Genomic DNA, 21,046 nt, shown 5'->3' with positions numbered 1-21,046 from the left:
CAACATCAAGGTTTTTATATTTGTTTATATTTACTCAACTCAATCTTTATTTGACATATGGTGGCAGTTCCGATGTGACCGTGGTCATATCACTCATTGGCTCACTTTCGTCCAATAGTGAATTTATCAAGTAATCATATTTTTCTATTATTCAAAATATCTGTCACTAGGCGATTCCTTTGACGGTGGTCAAATCACTGTTGATCATTCTGTCAACTAGTGACTCTGGTCATATCACTATTGATCATTCTTTCAACTAATGACTCTGGTCATAACACTGTTGATCATTCTCTCAACTAGTGACTCTGATCATAACACTGTTGATCATTCTCTCAACTAGTGCATGTGATCATAACACTGTTGATCATTCTCTCAACTAATGACTTTGGTCATGTCACTGTTGATCATTCTCTCAATAATGACTCTGAACTTAGTAGTGTCACATGACATTACTTTGTCAAATATATTTTCTATGGCACAAAATCAATTAGCCCAGAAAATGAAATATATCATTTTCTAATATATTAATTAAAGAATTGTGATATTATTACTTAATATATTGATGCGACTAAGATTTAAAATATAATCTTAGTATATAAAAGTAGAATATATCATATTTGACATATTTTATTATGATATACATTCTTTATAATGTTAGTAGTAATTTAGGTTTATTAAATATATTTTCTTTAATGTAATTAATATACTTTAATAATGATTAATAAAGCTCTATTTTATATACACACTATTTAGATTTATTTTAATCATACATTAAATTTATTAATTATTTAATGTAAAAATGATATTAGTTATAGGTTATGGCCACTGTGACATAATTTCCCCGTGTTTGTGGTCATGCTACTATTGATTAACTTTTTGGCCAATAGTAACGAGGTTCAAGTAATATATAAAACCTCCCATACCAGCAGTTATGGCAGAATACAAAAATTAATTACTGTAAGTATAACTGATAAATATTTAGGATTTTGGAAAGCATTTTTAAATATAACTGTATCGCAAAAAGGTGATAAAAAGGGGAATGACTCACAAACTGTGAGAAAAAGAGAATCAACTCAGTTTCTAACTTTAGGGTTCAACTAGAAAGCCTCCTGGTATAATTTTGGGTATAACTCCTGAGATATTTAATAAAATATATAATGCACTAGTGTTAAGTATAGTAACCCAATTCAACTTTATCCCTACGTCACGAGACAGAACCCCAACGGGCAAAGCCTTGACATGCGTTACGAGGCTCCAGATCAATCGGACATGGTATCAGTGATCAGGGGTTAAAACACTTAAAACTGGGCAGAGCTTTATTATTATAGGTTAAAAATAAAAATAAAATAGAATTTAAAGAGGGAGAAAAGGGCGACAAAGAAGACATGAAAGGAAATGTGCAATTGGAAACTCATTGTCTGTTCCTATTTATAGGGAACTTCCAACTTCTTGGAAGGATATGTAGCCTACATGTATGCTTGCAATATTAATGCATGCATACACGTACAACATTCCTTAATTTTAAGAATTGATTATTTTAATATTTTATTTTTATAATTAATTGAGCCGCTTAACTTATTTGGCGCTTATAGTTTTTTAAAATATGACGTTTTATAAAACAATGAATATGTCATTAGAATGAGAATAATCTTATCTACATTTTGAACCAAGTTTCATTAAAAACGGAGTAGGTTCAAATTTAATGTATTTTTATAATTTAATCATTAAACGGTTCCCAGGCACATCTAGGTACTTCATATTTATAATATTTAACTTACCCGTAATCTACCCGTCTAATAATATAAGTTTTATATACTTTATTTTAATATAGAAAATAGAAATGTCACACATATACACCCATTAATTAGTATAACATTCCAACCAATTGTATATAAAATATTTTTTAAAACTATATGAGTCGAAAAATAAAACTAGTTACTAATGGTTAATAAATTTAAACAACCTATAATTTTTATATGATAAAATAATGAAATGTTACACTGGTTGGTCCTTGTGGTTTGCAAATATTGCAGACTTGGTCCTAGTGGTTCAATAATTACACACTTATTCCCAATGGTTGTAATTTTTGCACTCGGGTGATCGTTATCACTAACCTATGTTAAATACCATGTATGTGTTAAATGACTATATTGCCCTTAACAATTATAAAAATAAAAAAAAAACAAAAAAAGATGGGCCCACCCCCTCATGTTCTTCTTCCTCCTCTCACTCTCTTTCTAAACCCACTACCACCACCACTTCCACCTTTAAGCCACCACCACCACCACCTCCACCGCCACCCTTAACCCTGCAACCACCACTATACTCCACCACACTACTACCTCGAAACCCATCACCCTACCCACCACCGGAACAAACACCTTTGAACCACCACCAATAAATCAAAAGAGACAATTGGTCGACCTGTGCACCTACTATCTCTAAAAGTATAGACAGAGGGTTCAAATAATCAAATGTCAATTGTTCAGCCCATTCCACATATTGGGCTCAGTAATAGTTCCATGGCTTGGGTTTTGAACCACAACTCACACTCCTCTTTATATACATTCAGCTCAAAGCCAAACTAGATACCAAACCAAACTCTCTCATTGGCCTCATGCGATCTTCAACTATCTCTGTAATCTTATCATTCTCGTTCTCACTAGTATTTCAATAAATTAAATCCCGTTTTCTGCCTTATGATTTCCAATTTTAGGGCTCTATCATCAGAGTCAACATCAGGCGTCTATTTACTGGCAGTGGTTCAAGGGCGTTTGTTCCGGTGGTGGATAGGGGTGATGGGTTTCGAGGTAGTAGTGCAGCGGAGACTAAGATCAAATGTGAACAGGAATGGCATAGCCAAGGCTAGTAGAATAGAGGGATGATTCAGTCGGCGCCGTTGGATGGTGATTCCGACATGATTTAGTTCACTGGCGTCGTTGGATGGTGATCAGTCGTGAAAAGAAAGGGAGAGACCTGGGCAGAGAGAGAGAGAGAGAGAGAGAGAGAGAGAGAGAGAGAGAGAGTAGTGCTTGTAGTGGTGGTAGTGGGTGTTCGGTGTGGTGGTGGTGCTTGTTTGAGAAGAGAGAGACCCGGGACGTTAGGAGAGATATATAGGTGGGTGGAAGAAGAAGTGGGGGTGGGACCTCACAGTAATATTTGTTTTAATTAAATTATTTTCTGTTTATCTTAATAACTAAGAGTATTTTGGTACTTTAATACAAACTTAATTGAATAACTTAATTTAGGTTACTAATACGGATCACCCGAGTGTAAAAATTACAACCACCGGGATTAAATGTTTAATTATTGAACCACTGTAATTAAGTCTGCAATATTTGGAAATCACACCACACATGAACCGACCAAACATTTAACTCAATATTTTATTTTACTAAAATTAAAACTAATTCTCTTCTTCCAAAATTTGAACTTTTATAAAGCATTTAAACTTTTCTCACAACCACCTTCATCGGTCCCCAACCCCTTTCTTTCTCGGAATTGTCGACTGCCACTACTGTGAGGATCATCACCGTGTACGGAACACCACCGCTTCTGTGGATAATTTGGCAACCAAATCGACACCAGCAAACGCTTTATTCGCACCCTATAGGTAACCGTCACCAACCTTTCGCATCCGTTACAGTTTTTTCGTTACCTTAATGCTTGATATATCATCGTCTAAGATGATAATCAATTTCCGTTACGTAACTTGTTTTAGAATTAACAATAATTTTGATTAAAGTGTTAGAACTGATTAGCTAAAGTTGTTCGATTAAACTGGTTTTAGCATAAAAGTAATTTAAAATAGTATTTAAAAAATAAATGATTAGACTTGAGATAAAAAAAACTCTGTGTCATGTATGGAAATATGAAAATACTTGAACTTTGACTCATAGTTGTTAAAAAGTCATTGCATTTTGCACCTAGGCCCATTTTCCAGGTGAGGCAATTGCGTTTTAAGTCGAGGCAATTGCGCTTTATTTCTCTAGGTCATGTTTCAGGCGCGGAATCCGGCGAGATTCCTAGATTCCGGAGAGATTCCGGACAAATTCTCTAAATTTCGCAAGATTTCAGCCAGATTTCTACTTTTATCCGAGGAAAACTACTTTTCTACACCAATACACTAACATTTTAGAACTTTTGGTATGATATTAAATGTTATATAATAGCTTTTGTTATTTTTTTTTTTTGAAGAATTTTATTATTTTTCTAATACATAATATTTTTAAACTTTTTTCTATTTGCCTTTTTTTTCTCAGGCCCTCGTTTTTTAGCGCCTTGCGCCTAGTCTCCAGACGAGGCCTATGCGCTTTGAGTGCCCCCAACGCCTTTAATAACTATTTGAATCTGATTTAAGAAGTTCTGCACATGTAGGTTTTTGTGATCGAGGGATTTAGCTCCGTGATAGTTGTTGTAGCGGTTGCTTAAGGTATGTATATATGATCTTTATAGTATCTATGTTTCTAGTTGTTTTCACATATTTCGATCTCTACTTACTATGTAGTATCTTCGAAAACTCCGAAGTGTTTTTGGTTATATGATCTAACTGTAAGTCTGTGACTAGTTTGCCTTGTATGTTATTTTACATGTGTTCGCACATATTTGATATATGATAATTCTGTGTCGTTCTTTCACTTCATTTTGTACATGATCGTTAATTAGATTTTTGTGCTTAGACGATTGATAGGAGATAGTTTATGTAAAGGTAAAGGAGATACTTTATTTGATGTTGTGTTTTTAGTACGCTCCAATCTACCTGTGTATATTTTAATACAAAGCTCTAATGCTAACGGGTTTAACCCTAATATATTTTAAAACACCCCCTCAAGCTCGAGCGTATATAGCAAATGCCCCTAAATTGTCGCACATATATTCAACCACGGACTTTTATTGATATTGTGTTTCTAGTATGCCACAGACGTGCCTCGTGCTTAAGCGCTAGGCTCTAGGTGCTTCAAGCACACTTTTTAGAACACTTTTATCCGCATCAAATATGTTAATATATTATATAACCTTCAAAAATATGATGAATAATACTATAAAGGTTAGAAACTTAAAGTTATTAAAACTATAGAATTCGTAGAAGTGTAGTTGAGAATTTAATATGATCTCCATTGAGTGCGTTATTTGGTGCTAAATATTTTATTATAAATGTTTATCAACACTTAATCACTAGTAAAAGCGTTTATTTTGCAGTTCCGCTGGTTGACCTTTGATTTACAATGGAGACGAATACTTCACAAATGATTATTCTAAATGGTTCTAATTATCACTTGTGGAAAACTAGGATGGAGGATCTTCTTTATGTTAACGGATTTCATCAGCCAATTATTTGTTCTGAAAAACCCGAAGGCATGACGGAGGAAGAATGGAACTTGTTACACCGTCGGGTTTGTGGGTATATTAGACACTGGGTTGATGAAAATGTATCAACTCATGTTAGTAGAGAAATAAATGCACGTACTGTGTGGAGTATACTTGAGCAGCTGTATGCTGGAAATACATGTCATAGTAAATTGTTTTTGATCAAACGACTGATGAGTCTGAGGTATACCCGTACAATATCAACGTTTCTGGTTTTGCGCAAGGCGCGTAAATCATACTTACCGCCCTGATATACCATTTACTCCACAAGAAGAAGCTTTGCCTGTATGCATTTTTTAACGTGCATTGTGAAGTGGGGTGTTAGTTAATTACATTTTTACTAAAATTGCCCTTAACCAAATAAGTGGTTTCTGTCTATGGCTTACACTAAGGGTTCTCATGTTGGATCAAATGTTCTTTTTTTAGGTTGGACAGTTGAGAGGGGTATCGAAAACAGCTAACAATGCTGAACTTAAGTTGTTTCTGGAGGTAGAAATTGGACAGTTAGTATATATTAATACTCAAAGTTCTATATTGTGAACTTCGCTCATTTGTTCATTGATGTAGGATTCATGGCCAGTTCCCCCGCCTGCAATAACTAAAAAGGATATTTTACTGTTTTTCAAGCTTTATGATCCTCTCAAGGAGGAGCTTCGGTAGTTATTCTCTCTCTCCCTATACACACACTTTAATTTGGTTTAGTCACGTTGGTCAGTTAATGTCATGCCTAACCGAAACCAGTCGCTCGGTTTTACCAATATGATGTTTGCTCACTCCTAATTTTACTATCTCGTCTATTAAGGTATGTTGGGAGACTCTTTGTGAATGGTACGAGTTCGCCTTATGAAATACTTGCAAAATTAAATGAGCTGGCTGGCTTTGCTCCTGATGTAGAAATTGAACTCTTTGAGGCCAGTTTTTTTTTTATCTTTATTTATTTATAATGGTATGCTCTGTTATATGTGAATCATTTAGACTGTTTCCTAAATTGCCCTTTTCTCAATCAGGAAGTTAAGTTTAATCCAAATGTTATGTGTCTACATGTTAATAAGGAGCTCACATTTTGGGCTAGCGAGGTATGTTTCCATACCATTATAGCAGTTTCGATTTTTCATCAAGTGTCGCAAAAGTTGATCATTTTTTTTGGTTTATAGTTTGAAGACGGGGATATCATTTGCTTTCAGAAATGTCTTGATGCTGGAACCGTAGCATGTCGCTATCCTTATCTTCCATGTTTTCTAGAACATGTTCATTATTCTCAGGTATTAGTTTTCCATTGCTCATGTCATATGTAATTTGGCTTTTATTTTATAGGTGTATATTAAAACTAGGGGTGGCAAGTATAGTCGGGTTTGAAGGGTTGAATTGTTTAAACACGGACAGCCACATAAAATTGTGTTACCCAAACATGGCCCGTTTAACTCATTTATCTAAATCTGTCAAATGAGTTGACGGGTGGTAATCAAGTTGTAAACATGTAGGGATGGCAACGGGGCAGGTTTGGAACGTGCTTGGGTTTTCCCAACCCCATACCCGATTATAAAAGTTTGTGTCCCATACCCAGCCCAAAACCCGTCGGGTATCCATGAGGTAATTACCCGTCAGGTATCGCGGTATACTTGTTGGTTTATTTAAAATAATTAATTAATTATATTTTTCATAATCACGAAAGGTATGTAACAAAAAGCTACAATGTATATAACGTGCCAATTTTTTGACCGTTGCTATCAAAAGATTACAATTTGGATGTTACCAAAAAATTATAAATGAAGTGTATCTCAATCGTTTTTGACAAATCGTGAAGACCAATTGTAAGAAACTCTGAAAGGTGTTAAGGATATATCTTCAGGGCAAAAGATCAAATACAAATAATCTTAACATACTAAACATACAAATTGAAGGAAAACCCAAAAAGACAAGGTGGCATTTTTGTAATTACCACCAACTATCAAAGTTACAACAAAAAATACATAAAAAAACACAATTTTTTTTTTAACATTTTTTATTAAAAAATCGCTACATTTCGTTAGCAAAAAAAAAAAAAAAAAAAAAATTTTTTTTTTTTTTGTTGCTGCTACTAAAAGTAGCGATTTTTTAATAAAAAATGTTAAAAAAATAAAATAAAATAATTTGTGTGTTTTTTTTTTATTTTTTTTAGATTTTTTAGGTTTTTTGGGGGTTTAGTTTTTAGCATTTTAGCTTGGGTGGGGGGGGGGGGGGGGGGGGTAGGTTTTTTTTTTAGGTTTTTTGGGGGGTTTAGTTTTTAGCATTTTAGCTTGGGTGGGGGGGGGGGTTAGGTTTTTTTTTAGGTTTTTGGGGGTGGGGGGGGGGGGGGGTTTAGGTTTTTTTTTTTAGGTTTTTGGGGGGTGGGGGGGGGGGGGGTTAGGTTTTTTTTTAGGTTTTTGGGGGGTGGGGGGTTTAGGTTTTTTTTGGGGGTGGGGGGAGTGGTTAGGTTTTTTTTAGAGGTATTTGTAGAGTAACTTTGATAGTTATTGATAATTACAAAAATGCCACCTTGTCTTTTTGAGTTTTCCTTCAATTTGTATGTTTAGTATGTTAAGATTATTTGTACAAGAACTTTACCCATATCTTCAGAGGTGGTAATATTCGGGTACTAAATGAGGATTAGGTGCCATTAAGAAAAGAAAACTAATGGTAATGATGCAACTTTTTGCTGATTATTGTAATAATTTAATTCTATACCTGTATATATATACACACATAATGGTTATTTATCAGAAGATTTGGTATTTTGGAAAAATTGTGTGTGGTTTAACCAACTTATGTAAAATCATGTTTGGACCAGAGTCCAACCTGCTCATTACACATGTTAGTTATTGAATGATTTGCAACTGACCATGCAGAACACACAAGAAGAAGAAAGCGGTTCAAATCTACAACCAACTATGATGGTCCAGTGATGTAGCCAAATAAAGGAGACAGACATAATGATCATTCTTTCCGGCCTTTTCATCCAACCTTTTTTAAGCACTTCATCTATATTCATCCAACCTTTTTAAGCACTATATCTATGTGTATATATTATTCGATCTAATATTTTCAAGACCCGACCCCTTATGGAAAGCATTTTATCCTTTAAAACTTTAGCATGTCTTTTTTTATTTTCATTTGCGTATCTGCACTTTTATTAATTTTACATTTACAGGGGCGAAACTCGATACCTTGCACAATAAGCTCTGGTCTCGGGGGTGACCTTGTCAATAGAACACACAAGTACGGTGATGTTTGAGAAAAAATTGAGGGCCTAAAGTAAAGCTATTACCAAACTCATTTATGTAAGAGACATGGAATAAACCTTCCCTAGATAAACCAAAATAAATAAGTGAGGTGTTCTACTAATCTCAATAGCTAAGAGGTGCAAGATTATTGGTAGGTCTAATTTTGTAAATTGCTAGGTAGGGTCTTCGAGAGGAGTCTGAACTAGTTTTCTTGTCAACCATTGTCTATCAAGTCGAATCAAGAACCCAAGTTTACCCTAGGTTTATAGCCCGAGAGGGAGTAGATCGAATTAGGGTACTTACATAAACCACTTAGATAACCCGAGAGGGAGTCTAGACCAACCGGTGTTCACGACAGCCTCTAGAGTTCCATAGGTGTCTTCTTGAGAATGGTCGCGGGTCCTGCTCGGTGTCTCGATAGCTTTAGTATTATAAGATATCGGTTCCATAGTAACACACGAGGACTAAAACCCGGGGTGGCTCGGGCTCGAACTCTTGACCTAGGATCTGGGAAAACTAGCCTTTATCCACCAAATATAGCACTAGTGGGGATTGAACTTGGGTCTCCAAGGAGAACCCAAGTCTTTCCAACCACTAGACAATGGATGTGCATCAAAATTTGTTGAAGCTTGAATTCTAAGGCTAATGGGACTGTGCAATAGACTCAACCCTAAAATTCTAACGTTTGGTTGTCAAAACTTGACTACTGGAAAAAGACGAATCCATAAGAAAAAAATTCATGGATCCTTCACTCCTCAGTTGTGTACGGTTTGGTACGGTTTTATGGCAAAACCGAAACTGAAATATTCGGTTTTTGAAAACCATTTGTTCTTTTTCGATTTTAGCAACAGTCTAGTTCGTTTTTTTAGCTTTATGTGTAGTTTGGTTTTTTTTATTCGGTTAAATTGATTTTTTCGGTCTTCTGCTCACCCATAGCTCAAGTGAAAGTTTGGTTTTGAAATGGTTCGATTTTTTTCGGTTTTCTGTCTCACCCATAACTCAAGTGAAAGTTAGGTTTTGAAAAAGGGTATTCAAGTAAATCAAATTTCCCGATCAAACCCCTCTTTACCCGATTATTTTTTAATCAACTCTTCTAGAATATAAGAATAATTCAGTTGGTTTTCAAGCCATTAGCTTAAAATGGGTGATCATTGGTCAAGGCTCAATTCATTTTCTAGGCTCATATATGGTCATATTGGTGTTCTTCTCGAACATTTGTTTTTTTTTTTTTTTTTTTTTTTTTTCAAATGTCCATTTAAAAACTACATTTCATAATGCATAACGTACAAGCTAAACGAAGGTCTAGAAGTAACTCCACTGGATGCATCACACTAGATTCCAACCCACATGCATTATAATTAACAGTCGTCACCATCCATGATCCACCACACAAATGTCCGACAAGACAGCCACTTGTTTAGAAAGAGAGAGAACCATTGCGTGTTTAGTGTACGATATATATACATACACACACATACATACATATATATAATTAATAATATAGAAAGAGAGCGAAGGTGAGAGAAGAAAGATGGGTGAGAGAAGGATCGGAGTGGCCGTAGATTTCTCGATTGGAAGCCGAGCAGCATTGAAATGGGCAATCGACAACGTTGTACGGAAAGGAGATCATCTTATCCTCGTTACCATCCGACCTGATGGCGATTACGAACAAACCGAGGTTCAGCTCTGGGAAGCTACAGGCTCTCGTACGTTATTTTATCTAACTGATTCAGTTCTCCTGTTTATTTGGGCTTGTACGATTGTGTTAATTTGTTCCTGTTCTATGGTTTTTACTTTAAACTGGTTCAAAACTTAAACCTTTTGAATCTAGGTCATGTGGTGTCAATTTTATTGCCGTTTTCATCCAAAAGCAAAATCTGGTTAGATTTTTCTGTTAACATCCAACTTTTTTGTCTTTTTCCTCCCTTTTAATGAAGGGAAAATGATCAGATTTTTTAAATTTGTTATAATAAAACATTAAAAGACCATTTTACCTTCATTCATAACAAGGGAGGAAAAAGCAAAAAAAAAAAGAAAAGAAAAGAAAAAAAAAGGATGGTATCTGAAAAATTTGAGTAGAATTTGATTTTGGATGAAAATGACAACAAAATTGAAATCACAGGGACCAGATTCAAAAGGTTCGAGTTTTGGATTAAAATGACAAAAGTGACCAAACCTCGGTGACCATTTTGACAGTTTACTCTTTAACCTAGCCTGTTTTCACGGCTCCTTTTCTTGAAAATGATTTAAGCGACCGAAAACGCGCCTAGGAATTTATTAATCCAAGATGAATAGGTTAGCAACATAGAATAAAATAACTAAGTCGATCTAGGACCCGCGTGTTACGATGAACTCGCGTCTATTTTTTCCCGTTTGACAGGTTCATCGTAACGCGCGTGTCCTAGATCGACTTAGTTATTCTTTTCAATGTTTTACGTTTCGATTTAATTTCCTCGCATTAACACGCCGCAACTTTAGTGTAGTGTCACGGAATTGGCATTCCATTGTTCCGCGCAACTTACCAATTTAAGAGCAAGTTTCTTGTATCACATTTATCTTGCTAAATCAGAGATATCCTGCATCTTATTAAAAGTTAAACATAGATATAATTCTGAATAATATGCCTTCAAAATATTTTAAAAACTATCTTGTATTACTCTCAACAATTTATTTCGACTGTCATTTGCATCTGACGGGCTTCCATACTATACTATACTGTACTATACTTTGACAAACATTCATCCACGAACTTGTGTCTATATGAATAAGTTGTTGTAGATTTCGATTCCATTATCTTTACCAAACAAAACTGCATCTGTATAAACGTCTCGTTTATTTTCCTTTCTCAGCTTTGATCCCTTTGGCCGAGATCAGTGACCCGAATATCATGAAGAAATACGCAACTAAGCCTGATCAGGAGACACTTGATATGGTCAATTTGGCTGCCACTCAAAAAGAGGCAAGTCTTCATTCCTTCTCTCATATGGGATCAGATGTAAAACTTTATTTGTTGTTGTAGGTTGTTGTTGTCATGAAAGTGTATTGGGGAGATCCCCGCGAGAAACTATGTGAAGCCGTTGATAATATTCCGCTAGACTATCTTGTTATAGGGAACCGAGGTCTTGGCAAGTTGAAGAGGTAATATCTCAATCCATATGCGCGTATTTGAATACACGTTTTGGAAGTGATTATATGAGATTTTTAATTGTTTGTCCCATGATCAAAAACTAATAACAGTCCATATGTCATTTGTAATTGCAGGGCTATTATGGGAAGTGTGAGCAACTATGTTGTCAATCAGAGTTCTTGCCCGGTGACCGTTGTGAAGCATGGAAGCGCGTAAGACAGTATACTGTCGTCGAAGTCTAGAAAGTTTGTACCAAATAATCCATTATGTGGAGTTAGTTTTGTCTTGGAATTAAAACAATTGAAGCTGCCATAATTGTATTCTTAAGGGTGTATACCTTTTTAACTTCAGTGTTTGTCCATAGTTTGTTTTCGTTTCCATTCGGGCCACAATGTTTCTTGTGATTTAGATCAAGAAGTAACATGGTATCTCTCATCGTTTCTGATGTGGTCGTGTTATGGGCCCGCGTAACCTTTTCTGCATAACCACAACTACGAGTTTTCAAAGTTCAGCTTAATTCTTTGAATATGTAAAATCGTCAAAACTAGTCGTTGGTGACTGATATATATATGCAAATTGACCTCTAGTAGACTTGAGAATGGATGTTAAAACTAGAGCCAAAATTCAAGGTGCCACTAATACATTCATCCATCTTATTTCTGCATTTTTTTTTTTTTGTGTGACAAAACAAACTGTGAAACCAAAACGAAGCCAGATCATTGATGACGGTTTCAGTGTTACATAATTCAGTTTTGGTTTTGTAGTATTTAAAACTGTTATTGATAGTTTGGTCTAAAATCCATCAAAACCGGACCGAGGCCAGAACACGCCTAACCACAACCTATAAATTGGTCAGAGTCGTCAGTTTTGCGTGCACCATGTAGATGCAGTAATAACTGGACTGGTAGAATGGGACGATAAACGGGTTCTAAAATAAACAAACTTTTTGCATCAAGGAACATAATGATTACTAGCTTACCGAAAGACTTCTGACGTTCATTCAAACGAAAATATTACCAATACAAAACAAAAGCATCGTTTTAAGCCAACACATCCAAAAACACAACTTCCACCGAACAAGATGCAAGTCAACAAAACATTTAAAGCCCAAATTCGTCAAGTGTTGCTGATATATAATTATATATACTAAAACATTTCTTCATATACAATATTATTACTCCTGCCATTAAGCAAATCATAACTGATAACATAACGACAGATAACCGAAACGATTATAAGCCAAAAACTTTAAGCGAATAAATTTCAATTTCAAGATTCATCCATGAAAACCGCACCATGTCCGCTAGCTTTCATGAACTTCTTCAGCAAAAGCACCATAATAGCAATGGTAAGTCCGACAGCCGCCCATGTGAACAGGCGGTCATCAGCGGGTTTCTGAACCCTCAGCACCTGTTGCTGCTGCGGTTCCACCGCGTGTACAGATGATGAAGCAGAAGGTACAGTGTTAGCTACCTGCCTTGATACATTTGGTACTACAGGTTCTGCGATTTGTTCAGCAGCAACTTCGTTGTTTTCTTCACGCTGTTGTTCTTCGTGTTCGGTAATCCCGGTGCTGGTATCTTGAGGACTCTCGGAAGCTTGTTCACCTGCTGCCGCATCAATGGCGGCAGGTGGTGGCTGTTCTGAAGCATCTTCAGAGCTCGGTTGAGGGACTGGAGGTGCCTTGCTGATCATGTATTCATGAATCTGAATAATCAAAAGACGTTTATAGGACTTAGGACACTAACAAAGGTTTTCTAGGAAAAACAGAGTAAAGTACACGGATGGTCCTGTGGTTATCACAAATTTTGTATTTGGTCCCTAGGTTTACAAAAGTACACAAAAGGTCCCTGTGTTTTGCACTTTGTAATGCATTTAGTCCCCGCTAACAATTCTAAAGGTTTTGGCAGGTCCAAGTTAAGGACTAAATGCGTTAAAAAGTGAAAACCACAGGGAGAATCCATGTACTTTTGGCAAAAGTTGGGAACTAAATGCTTTACAAAGTGCAAACCAAAGGGACCATCCGTGTACTTTTTAGAAAGCTAGGGACCAAATCCAAAAATTGGTGAACCCCAGGAACCATCCGTGTACTTCACTCTAAAACGAAAGCTTCTTAATATTGTTCTGTAAACTGTAATATTAGAGTTTTTGTCAAACTTATAAACTCCAATTGAATTTTGGTAGAAAAGTTTAAAATGGTTTAGGGGCTGTTTGGCAACATCTGAATGGTTAAGTGCTGAACCAGTAGGAGGTCTGAACCATTAAGTGTTGAATCAGTAAGAGGTCTTAACAATTCAGACTCTGTATAAATCTTAACCATTCAGAGGCAAATGTCTGAACCATTCAGACATCTGCTCGTGAAACAAACAGTCTGAACCATTAAGAGCCTCATTAAGAGGTAAACGAACAGCCCCTTAGTAAAATAATATCAAAAAACAGTATCTTTTAGTTTAGTATCGATAAAAACTCATGTGGTAACTAAAAAATTCTTGAAAAACTAACCAAATTTAAATCATATATTGTATTTGGAATTAAATTTTGTGATCTAAAAGGTCATAAGGGCAGTTAAAAGATAGTTTAGGTGGTTGAGATGACCTCATCAATGAGCTTTTGACGATCTGGAGTACCAAACTTAGGGGCAGTTTCACGAGATTTAATAGCAAGAACACGCCTTTCTTCTTTCTTATAATCCAATGAGCCCAAGGCACCATTTGGGTTCGTGGGCATAAATGCAATAAGCGCTGTTAAAGCAGTTCGAACTGCATAAAAAACATATATCAGTAGTGTAAAATATGACACAATTACGTGTGACTTTTTGCCCAAACAGAAATGGTTCTTACCACTCCATGATGGCTGCCAGTGCTCAGGGTGGTGATTTGATATGCTTAAGCATATCTTTGTTTGAGTTTCAAACCGTCCATTCGGCTGAAACAATGACCATTAGTTTAACTTGGTATGTAGAGTAGCAAGATGATATGTTCAAAGATATAGAAATACAAGTTCAATAGTTTAAGAATGAAATAATACCGTTAACAACATAAATGATGGTGGTTTAAACGGGTACTCTGAAGGCAACTGAATTCGACCATGATAAATTCCTCCTTCAAACTCAGTATCACTCGGCCCCCTTATTGCAAAATGCCATTCAAATATATTTTCCTACAAAATGAATGCATAATCGATTTGTAATTGCTAACCCATTACCTTTAGCACATATAAAAATAATAATATCATAGATCATACTATTATATTATACTACTTAACCAATTTTGAACACAGAATTGGTAAAAACTACGTAAAATTAACTCCAAATCCAACATAGTCATGCTCTTTTCCCGTTCAACCTCTAAAGCATGTCCAATTAACCTTCAAGAGCGTAGGTGGAGTGGTAAGCGTTCTAGTCCCTCTAGCATGTTCGCACCCAACTTCTACTGGTTTTCTACCTTTTTAACCCCTTAAAGACCACATTGGTGTTCACTGTATCGGTTTCGTGAGTTTTCCACTAACAGGATCTCACAATTACCAAAAAACGAACAAAGCCAATGATCAAACTCTTAAAAAAACACAAATTCAGAACTTAAGTCGCCCATGAGTAATCTTATTTACATGTATAGCAGAAACGACACCTTTCATTGAACGGTGAAACCGGAGCTCACTATACCTCATTTGAAAAACACTTAGCTTCATATAAAAATTTGTACTTACGTGTTGATAAAATTAATAAAACAAACATCTGTTTCCTATTCTTCACATAACCACAACAATCATCAACAACTTTAATGCAAATATTGCCCTTTTTTATGATCAACAAATTTACACAAAAAAAAATCACAATTTCAAAAAACTTCAACATCAATTCACATATTATTCTCAATAAACCTAATCCACCATCTGATTAACCTAATCATACACGATCAAATCCAATAACACAAATTCAACCCCAATCAAACACAACCACCAAACAAATAAGCAATATTTTAACAGATCTATAAGGCAACATACATAACAAATCAAGTATTAACCGAATTACCTCAAGAGGGAGACTCATGAAATCATCAGAAGGGTTGGATTGCATTTCTTTGACCTCCTGTAGAATCCTCTTGACCGATGGATTCTTCATGTTATACTTGTCCCCCATTTTTGAGATTGAAGATCGAACAGATCTGGAGGTGATTTGAATATTATTTGATTGAAATGAAATTTGGGAATATAGGTTTTTGAGGAAGGTTCGTGTGGGAAGGGTGTTATCTCAAAAGGGGAGAAATATCTGCTAGACGTGTTTTTTATACGTGGCGGGTTTTTAGTGGAGGATATGGTTAAGAAGGCTTTTTTTTTTCTTTGAGAAATGCTCAGATAGTTTGCCCATTTTTTATCTTTAGTCCTTAACTTTTTAAAATTACAGCTATAGTCTTCAAATTTTACAATTTCGTTCACAAATAGTCCCTATCATGGATGGGGTTAGGTTGTTCAGTTAAGTAGATGTGAAATGACTAAAATACTCTTACAATTAAAAAAATTAATAAATGTAATTAATCATTTAATAAATAAAGTGGACCCCACCCCACCCTAACCCAATCAACGCTTTCCCACCATCTTGGTGAGACCCGCCCCACCATCTTCAATCCCTCCCTCCTACAATCACCGTCACCATCACCACCAAGAGATCCTGTGAACACCTTTCATTAGTTTTCAAGATTTCCAAATTTCTACTGAAGATTTCACCTTTAGATCTTGTTTCTTGGTCTAGGTTTCTCTCAAATTCCATTTTTTTTTGTATTTAGGTGTCAAACAACAAAACCAATGTCTTATAGCTGATTTTCAGGCCATTAAAATATTCATCAAGAACAAAACACAAAATATGACATAAGTCTGACCCTAACATGTTTTTGTTTATGATTTGTCCATCTCATGCAACAAAATGTTATTTGAGTCACAGCACCTCAGAGAAGAATGCATTATCCGAAACCTTGGCGTAGAACAATATTTGAATATACAAGAAACGATATTTGGCATTTTTGGCGTTTTACTGAGGAAATAGTGTATCTAAAAGAACCGTCGATTTTTTTTGGAATCTTTGATGTTTGAGTGTTTTGGCGTTTTCTAAGATGAATGGTATATAGTAGAAAATATGACGTTTTTTGAGTAGTTGTGTTTGATGTTTTGGGGATTTTGGCGTTTGTAAGATGAATGGTATATAGTAGAAAATATGGCGTTTCAGGTTCTGGGGGTGTATTTTTATGTCTGGGATGTTTTTGTTTATATAGCGATGTGTTTTGGTCCGTAATGGCGTTTTATTCATCAGTATGGCATTTTGGTATAGATGTGTAAAGACCTTTTTACCCTTAATGAGGCGCGTCCACGTAATAAAATTGATTTTATTTACGAAAACGCCACCGCGCCAATCTAGTCCATAGATTGTTTTAATCGGACGATCCATAAGCGTTCTCACCGTTCTCACACTTTCTACCGTTTTCTCTAAATCCCGACCCTATATATATATATATATATATATATATATATATATATATATATATATATAGAGAGAGAGAGAGAGAGAGTGGGGATCCTACGGAAAGTGTGTTTTTCCTAGAAAGTCTAGGAAGCGATCTAGGCCATTCAATGGGTGTGTTTAATGGTTGAGATCATCTTGGTGGCATTTTGGTAATATGTGTTTCTTAAAAATAGGATTATTTAATTAATCAGGGGTAGATATGTCATTTAGCTTGTTTTAAATGTGAAAATAATTGTCATTCCATAACCACCCCACATTTCTTGCGATTTCTCTCTCTCTCTTCCTTCCATCCTTCATGAAGAAACACATCAAGAAAACAAATCGTATTAACCTGCTTGCTAATCTGCTTGCTGTTAAAACACAGCGTCAAGAAATCCTCCAGCATTACCAGCATGGATGGTAAAACACAGCGTATGAATCTGCTTGGTGTTAAAACACAACTGTATGAATCTGAATGCTAAAACACAACTGTATGAATCTGCTTGCTGTTAAAACACAACTATATGAATCTAAATGCTAAAACACAACTGTATGAATCTGCTTGCTGTTAAAACACAACTGTATGAATCTGAATGCTAAAACACAACTGTATGAATCTGCTTGCTGTTAAAACACAACTTTATGAATCTAAATGCTAAAACACAACTGTATGAATCTGAATAATAAACACATCGTCAAGAAATCCTCCAGCATTACCTACATGAATGCTAAAACACAAATGTATGAATCTGAATGCTAAAACACAACTGTATGAATCTGCTTATTGTTAAAACACAACTGTATGAACCTGGATGCTAAAACACAACTGTATTGAATACGAATACTGCTGGTGAAGAAGAAAACGATAGAAAGAATTGTATATACATATGATTGGAATGAGATTTGGATTCGAAACACAACCAAAATTCCAAAAATCATGGACATAATCAGTTACCTTCGAGATCATGCAATGTTAGTTAATGAAATATAAATTCCAAAAATAAAATTAAAATGTGACATTACATAATTGCCCTTCTAGTTAAAATAACTCAATGCCACATGTCCAATTCTCATTGCTTCCTAGACTTTCTAGGAAAAATACACTTTCTACCCAACTCCTACTATATATATATTTAGACACACACACACACATGCTAGAATCTGATGAAAAAGTACAGAGTCATGCGAGCTGGATTATTTTTTCGGAATTTCGTTTTTCCAGCGACCACACTTTACCCACCATTCATGCAAGTTGTAGGTTTCCGGTAGTGGCGGTCGGTGGTCAAGTAATGAAGAAGATGAAAGTAAAGATGAGGGGCATTAATGGAGGGGATTAACAAAAGGTAGGAAGACAAATATTACTTGCAGGGCTAAATGGCAGTGGTTTGGTGGTGAAAACAATATTGACGGTGATCAATGGTGGTGACAATATTAAGGGCATCGTAGTTATTTCACACCCACTTAACCCTAAAAACTAACCCCCATCCACTTCAGGGACTATCCAGGAACGAAATTGCAAAAGTTGGAGACTATAGCTGTAATTTTAGAAAGTTATGGACTAAAGGTGAAATCTGGGCAAACCACAGGGACTATCCAGGCACTTTTCTCTTTTTTTTAGTAAATTACAAGTTTTGTCCTTTGTACCAAATTGCAGGCGGTGTCCTTTGCCTTTAAATTTGACGAGTTTTGTCCTTAACGTTTCAAAATCCTGCACGTTATGTCCTTTAGGCCTAACTCAATCAGATTTTTTTGTTAAATATGGTCATGTGCCTTGTGCATGAGGGTATTCTTGTCATTTTACCTCCTTAGGGACTGTTGGGTAAATAATTTGATATTCAAGGGACTAATTGTGTAAGAAATAAAAAATAAATATTAAAAACCTTGAATTCTCTCTCTCCCCAAACACACACTCACTTCACAAGAATCAACCAGCTGGTAATTTAGTAAATCTATGAACAAAATTAAGGTGGGTTTTGCTTAAAGATTGATTATTAAAAGAGGTGAAACTGAAACTGACCTGAATTGGGTTTAAAAAATCCGTTAGGTTCATTAAATCCGAGATCTTTTTACATGGAGTTCACGAGGGGTTTCGTTGAACACCCTTAATGTGGGGGCAGTTAAAGGGTTAGAACACATGAGAGCAAAAATAGGTGTGGTGTTCACTAGGAATAGAGGATGAAGATAGAGATAGAGAGAGATAGTGGGTGAAGAGAGAGAGAGAGAGAGAGGAGGGATCAGAAAATGTGTGACAGAGAGAGAGAGAGAATTCAAGGTTTTTAATAGTTATAATTTATTTTTTATTTATTATACAATTAGTCCCTTGAATATCAAATTATTTACTCAACAGTCCTTAGGGAGGTGAAATGACAAGAACACCCCATGACCATATTTAACAAAAAATTCTGACTAACTTAGGGCTAAAGGACATAACGTGCAGGATTTTGAAACGTTAAGGACAAAACTCGTCAAATTTAGGGTCTGTTTGGTATGGCATAATGGAATAGACGGGTGAATGGAATGTACGAGGTAATGGAATGGACGATGTAATGGAATGGATCATTATAATTTCATGCCTTGTTTGGTTACCAGGTGAGAATGAAATGAATCATTACTTTGTGTTGTTTGGTAGGAAAGAATAGACGAAGAAATAAAATCGGTGATGAGTGATGGTAGTCGGTGGTGGTGGGTGGTGATAGGTGGCAATGGTAGCGATGGTCGAAGGTGGTGGCAGTGGGTGGCGGCGGTGGGTGGTGGCGGGGGCAGAGGTAGGTGGTGGCGACGACAATGGTGCTGGGTGACGGGGACGGTGGTGGGTGACGGCGATGGCGACGGTGGTGGTCGGTGGTGGAGGTGGGTGGCGGCTGACGGCGAAGGCGGGGGTGGGTGGCAGTTGTGGCGCGGTGGTGTCGGGGGTGGTGGGTGGTAGCAAGTGACGGCAGGGGCGGAGGTGTGGATGGTGGGTGACGGTTGGTAGTGGCGGAGGTGGGTGACGACTGGGGTGGAGGTGGGTGGTGGCGGGAGACAACTGGGGTGGAGGTGGGTGGTGGTGGTGGTGGCGGCGGAAGTGGGTGACGGCGGCGACGATAGTCACGACGGCAGCTATGGCAGTAGTGGTGTCAGCCATGAGTGAGTTATTAAAACCAATAAGAATAATAATAATAATAATAATCATATATTTTTCCATTCCTTGAAGGAATGAAAAAAAAACACCACATTACCAAGGAATGAAAATTATTATATTTGGAAGGTTTACATTCCTTGTGGAATGCTCCATTCCATTACCACTTGACAACTAAACATGTTTCTTTTTATTCCAATAGAATGGATCATTCCATTCCGCCTTCTATTCCTTCGCACCAAAAGCTACCTTAAAGGCAAAGGACACTGCCTGCAATTTGGTACAAATATAAAGGACAAAACTTGTAATTTACTCTTTTTTTAAGGATGGCGTTTTGTATAGGGATGAGCATGGTACCCGTTCGGTCCCGAAAGTACCGGTATCGAAAAACGGGAAAAGTGGGTACTGGTACTGTACCAAATATACCAGTTCGGTACCGGTATTTACCAATGTTTTACCCATAAATACCGGTACCGTACCGGTACGAAAGAATGGGGAAAGTGGGTACTTGTACAGTTTCGTACCATTACGGTACCGGTGCCCGGTACCAAATGCTCTTCCCTGGTTTTGTACATGCATTCATTCACATTGGTTCCCCTAAAACATGTAAGTAGCTTACTTAAGGTATTAGGGTGCCTACGGGGTGGCCTAGCGTTGAGTGGTGATCCTGCGCAGGCACACCACCGCCAACACCCCTTTAATTT

The 21,046-nt window shown here is 36.4% G+C and overlaps 4 protein-coding genes across 6 annotated transcripts; 2 read left to right on the top strand and 2 right to left on the bottom strand.

The window, feature by feature from the left end:
* Nucleotides 1-3,456: 3,456 nt before the first annotated feature.
* On the top strand, nucleotides 3,457-8,489 carry LOC110941165 (ubiquitin carboxyl-terminal hydrolase 12). Of its 3 annotated transcripts, XM_035990166.1 has the most exons (10): nucleotides 3,457-3,613; nucleotides 4,005-4,146; nucleotides 4,378-4,432; nucleotides 5,200-5,393; nucleotides 5,794-5,856; nucleotides 5,935-6,023; nucleotides 6,170-6,278; nucleotides 6,375-6,443; nucleotides 6,522-6,629; nucleotides 8,232-8,489. In XM_035990166.1, exons 4-10 carry the CDS (start codon nucleotides 5,226-5,228, stop codon nucleotides 8,286-8,288), a joined length of 663 nt encoding a protein of 220 aa, XP_035846059.1. In that variant the 5' UTR covers nucleotides 3,457-3,613; nucleotides 4,005-4,146; nucleotides 4,378-4,432; nucleotides 5,200-5,225; the 3' UTR covers nucleotides 8,289-8,489. The 3 variants fall into 3 exon arrangements, with proteins under 3 accessions (XP_035846059.1, XP_022038474.1, XP_022038475.1); XM_022182782.2 differs by lacking the exon at nucleotides 4,005-4,146; XM_022182783.2 differs by lacking the exons at nucleotides 3,457-3,613; nucleotides 4,005-4,146; nucleotides 4,378-4,432 and having other exon boundaries at nucleotides 5,220-5,401.
* Nucleotides 8,490-9,820: 1,331 nt separating this feature from the next.
* Nucleotides 9,821-12,173, top strand: LOC110941164 (universal stress protein PHOS32). Its single transcript, XM_022182781.2, has 4 exons — nucleotides 9,821-10,312; nucleotides 11,456-11,565; nucleotides 11,626-11,744; nucleotides 11,868-12,173. Exons 1-4 carry the CDS (start codon nucleotides 10,138-10,140, stop codon nucleotides 11,947-11,949), a joined length of 486 nt encoding a protein of 161 aa, XP_022038473.1. The 5' UTR covers nucleotides 9,821-10,137; the 3' UTR covers nucleotides 11,950-12,173.
* Nucleotides 12,174-12,708: 535 nt separating this feature from the next.
* Nucleotides 12,709-15,983, bottom strand: LOC110941163 (ubiquitin-conjugating enzyme E2 32). The gene is made up of 5 exons (XM_022182780.2): nucleotides 15,764-15,983; nucleotides 14,761-14,892; nucleotides 14,574-14,658; nucleotides 14,329-14,492; nucleotides 12,709-13,440 (listed from the first exon to the last, which is right to left on the bottom strand). The coding sequence occupies exons 1-5, from the start codon at nucleotides 15,869-15,871 to the stop codon at nucleotides 13,003-13,005; spliced, it is 927 nt and encodes a 308-aa protein (XP_022038472.1). The 5' UTR covers nucleotides 15,872-15,983; the 3' UTR covers nucleotides 12,709-13,002.
* Nucleotides 15,984-19,832: 3,849 nt separating this feature from the next.
* LOC110943542 (leucine-rich repeat extensin-like protein 3) lies at nucleotides 19,833-20,348 on the bottom strand. Its single transcript, XM_022185283.1, has one exon. The coding sequence runs from the start codon at nucleotides 20,346-20,348 to the stop codon at nucleotides 19,833-19,835; it is 516 nt and encodes a 171-aa protein (XP_022040975.1).
* Nucleotides 20,349-21,046: the final 698 nt, after the last annotated feature.

This window comes from Helianthus annuus, chromosome 5, assembly GCF_002127325.2.
Source record: "Helianthus annuus cultivar XRQ/B chromosome 5, HanXRQr2.0-SUNRISE, whole genome shotgun sequence".
Lineage (NCBI taxonomy): Eukaryota > Viridiplantae > Streptophyta > Magnoliopsida > Asterales > Asteraceae > Helianthus > Helianthus annuus.
Note: the sequence above shows the minus strand (reverse complement) of the source record. Positions and strands in the feature narration are given on the sequence as shown.

Bases quoted from the DNA above. Each gene is read 5' to 3' on its own strand.
- LOC110941163 (XM_022182780.2), bottom strand. From the start codon at position 15,871: ATGGGGGACAAGTATAACATGAAGAATCCATCGGTCAAGAGGATTCTA. The intron at 14,893-15,763 runs GTAATTCGGTTA...TTCATTTTGTAG, and splicing joins TCATGAGTCTCCCTCTTGAG to GAAAATATATTTGAATGGCA. The intron at 14,493-14,573 runs GTAAGAACCATT...TTTTTTATGCAG, and splicing joins CTGGCAGCCATCATGGAGTG to TTCGAACTGCTTTAACAGCG.
- LOC110941165 (XM_022182782.2), top strand. From the start codon at position 5,226: ATGGAGACGAATACTTCACAAATGATTATTCTAAATGGTTCTAATTAT. The intron at 6,444-6,521 runs GTATGTTTCCAT...TTTGGTTTATAG, and splicing joins TCACATTTTGGGCTAGCGAG to TTTGAAGACGGGGATATCAT. The intron at 6,630-8,231 runs GTATTAGTTTTC...CTGACCATGCAG, and splicing joins AACATGTTCATTATTCTCAG to AACACACAAGAAGAAGAAAG.
- LOC110943542 (XM_022185283.1), bottom strand. From the start codon at position 20,348: ATGGCTGACACCACTACTGCCATAGCTGCCGTCGTGACTATCGTCGCC.
- LOC110941164 (XM_022182781.2), top strand. From the start codon at position 10,138: ATGGGTGAGAGAAGGATCGGAGTGGCCGTAGATTTCTCGATTGGAAGC. The intron at 10,313-11,455 runs GTACGTTATTTT...TTCCTTTCTCAG, and splicing joins CTGGGAAGCTACAGGCTCTC to CTTTGATCCCTTTGGCCGAG. The intron at 11,566-11,625 runs GCAAGTCTTCAT...TTGTTGTTGTAG, and splicing joins TGGCTGCCACTCAAAAAGAG to GTTGTTGTTGTCATGAAAGT.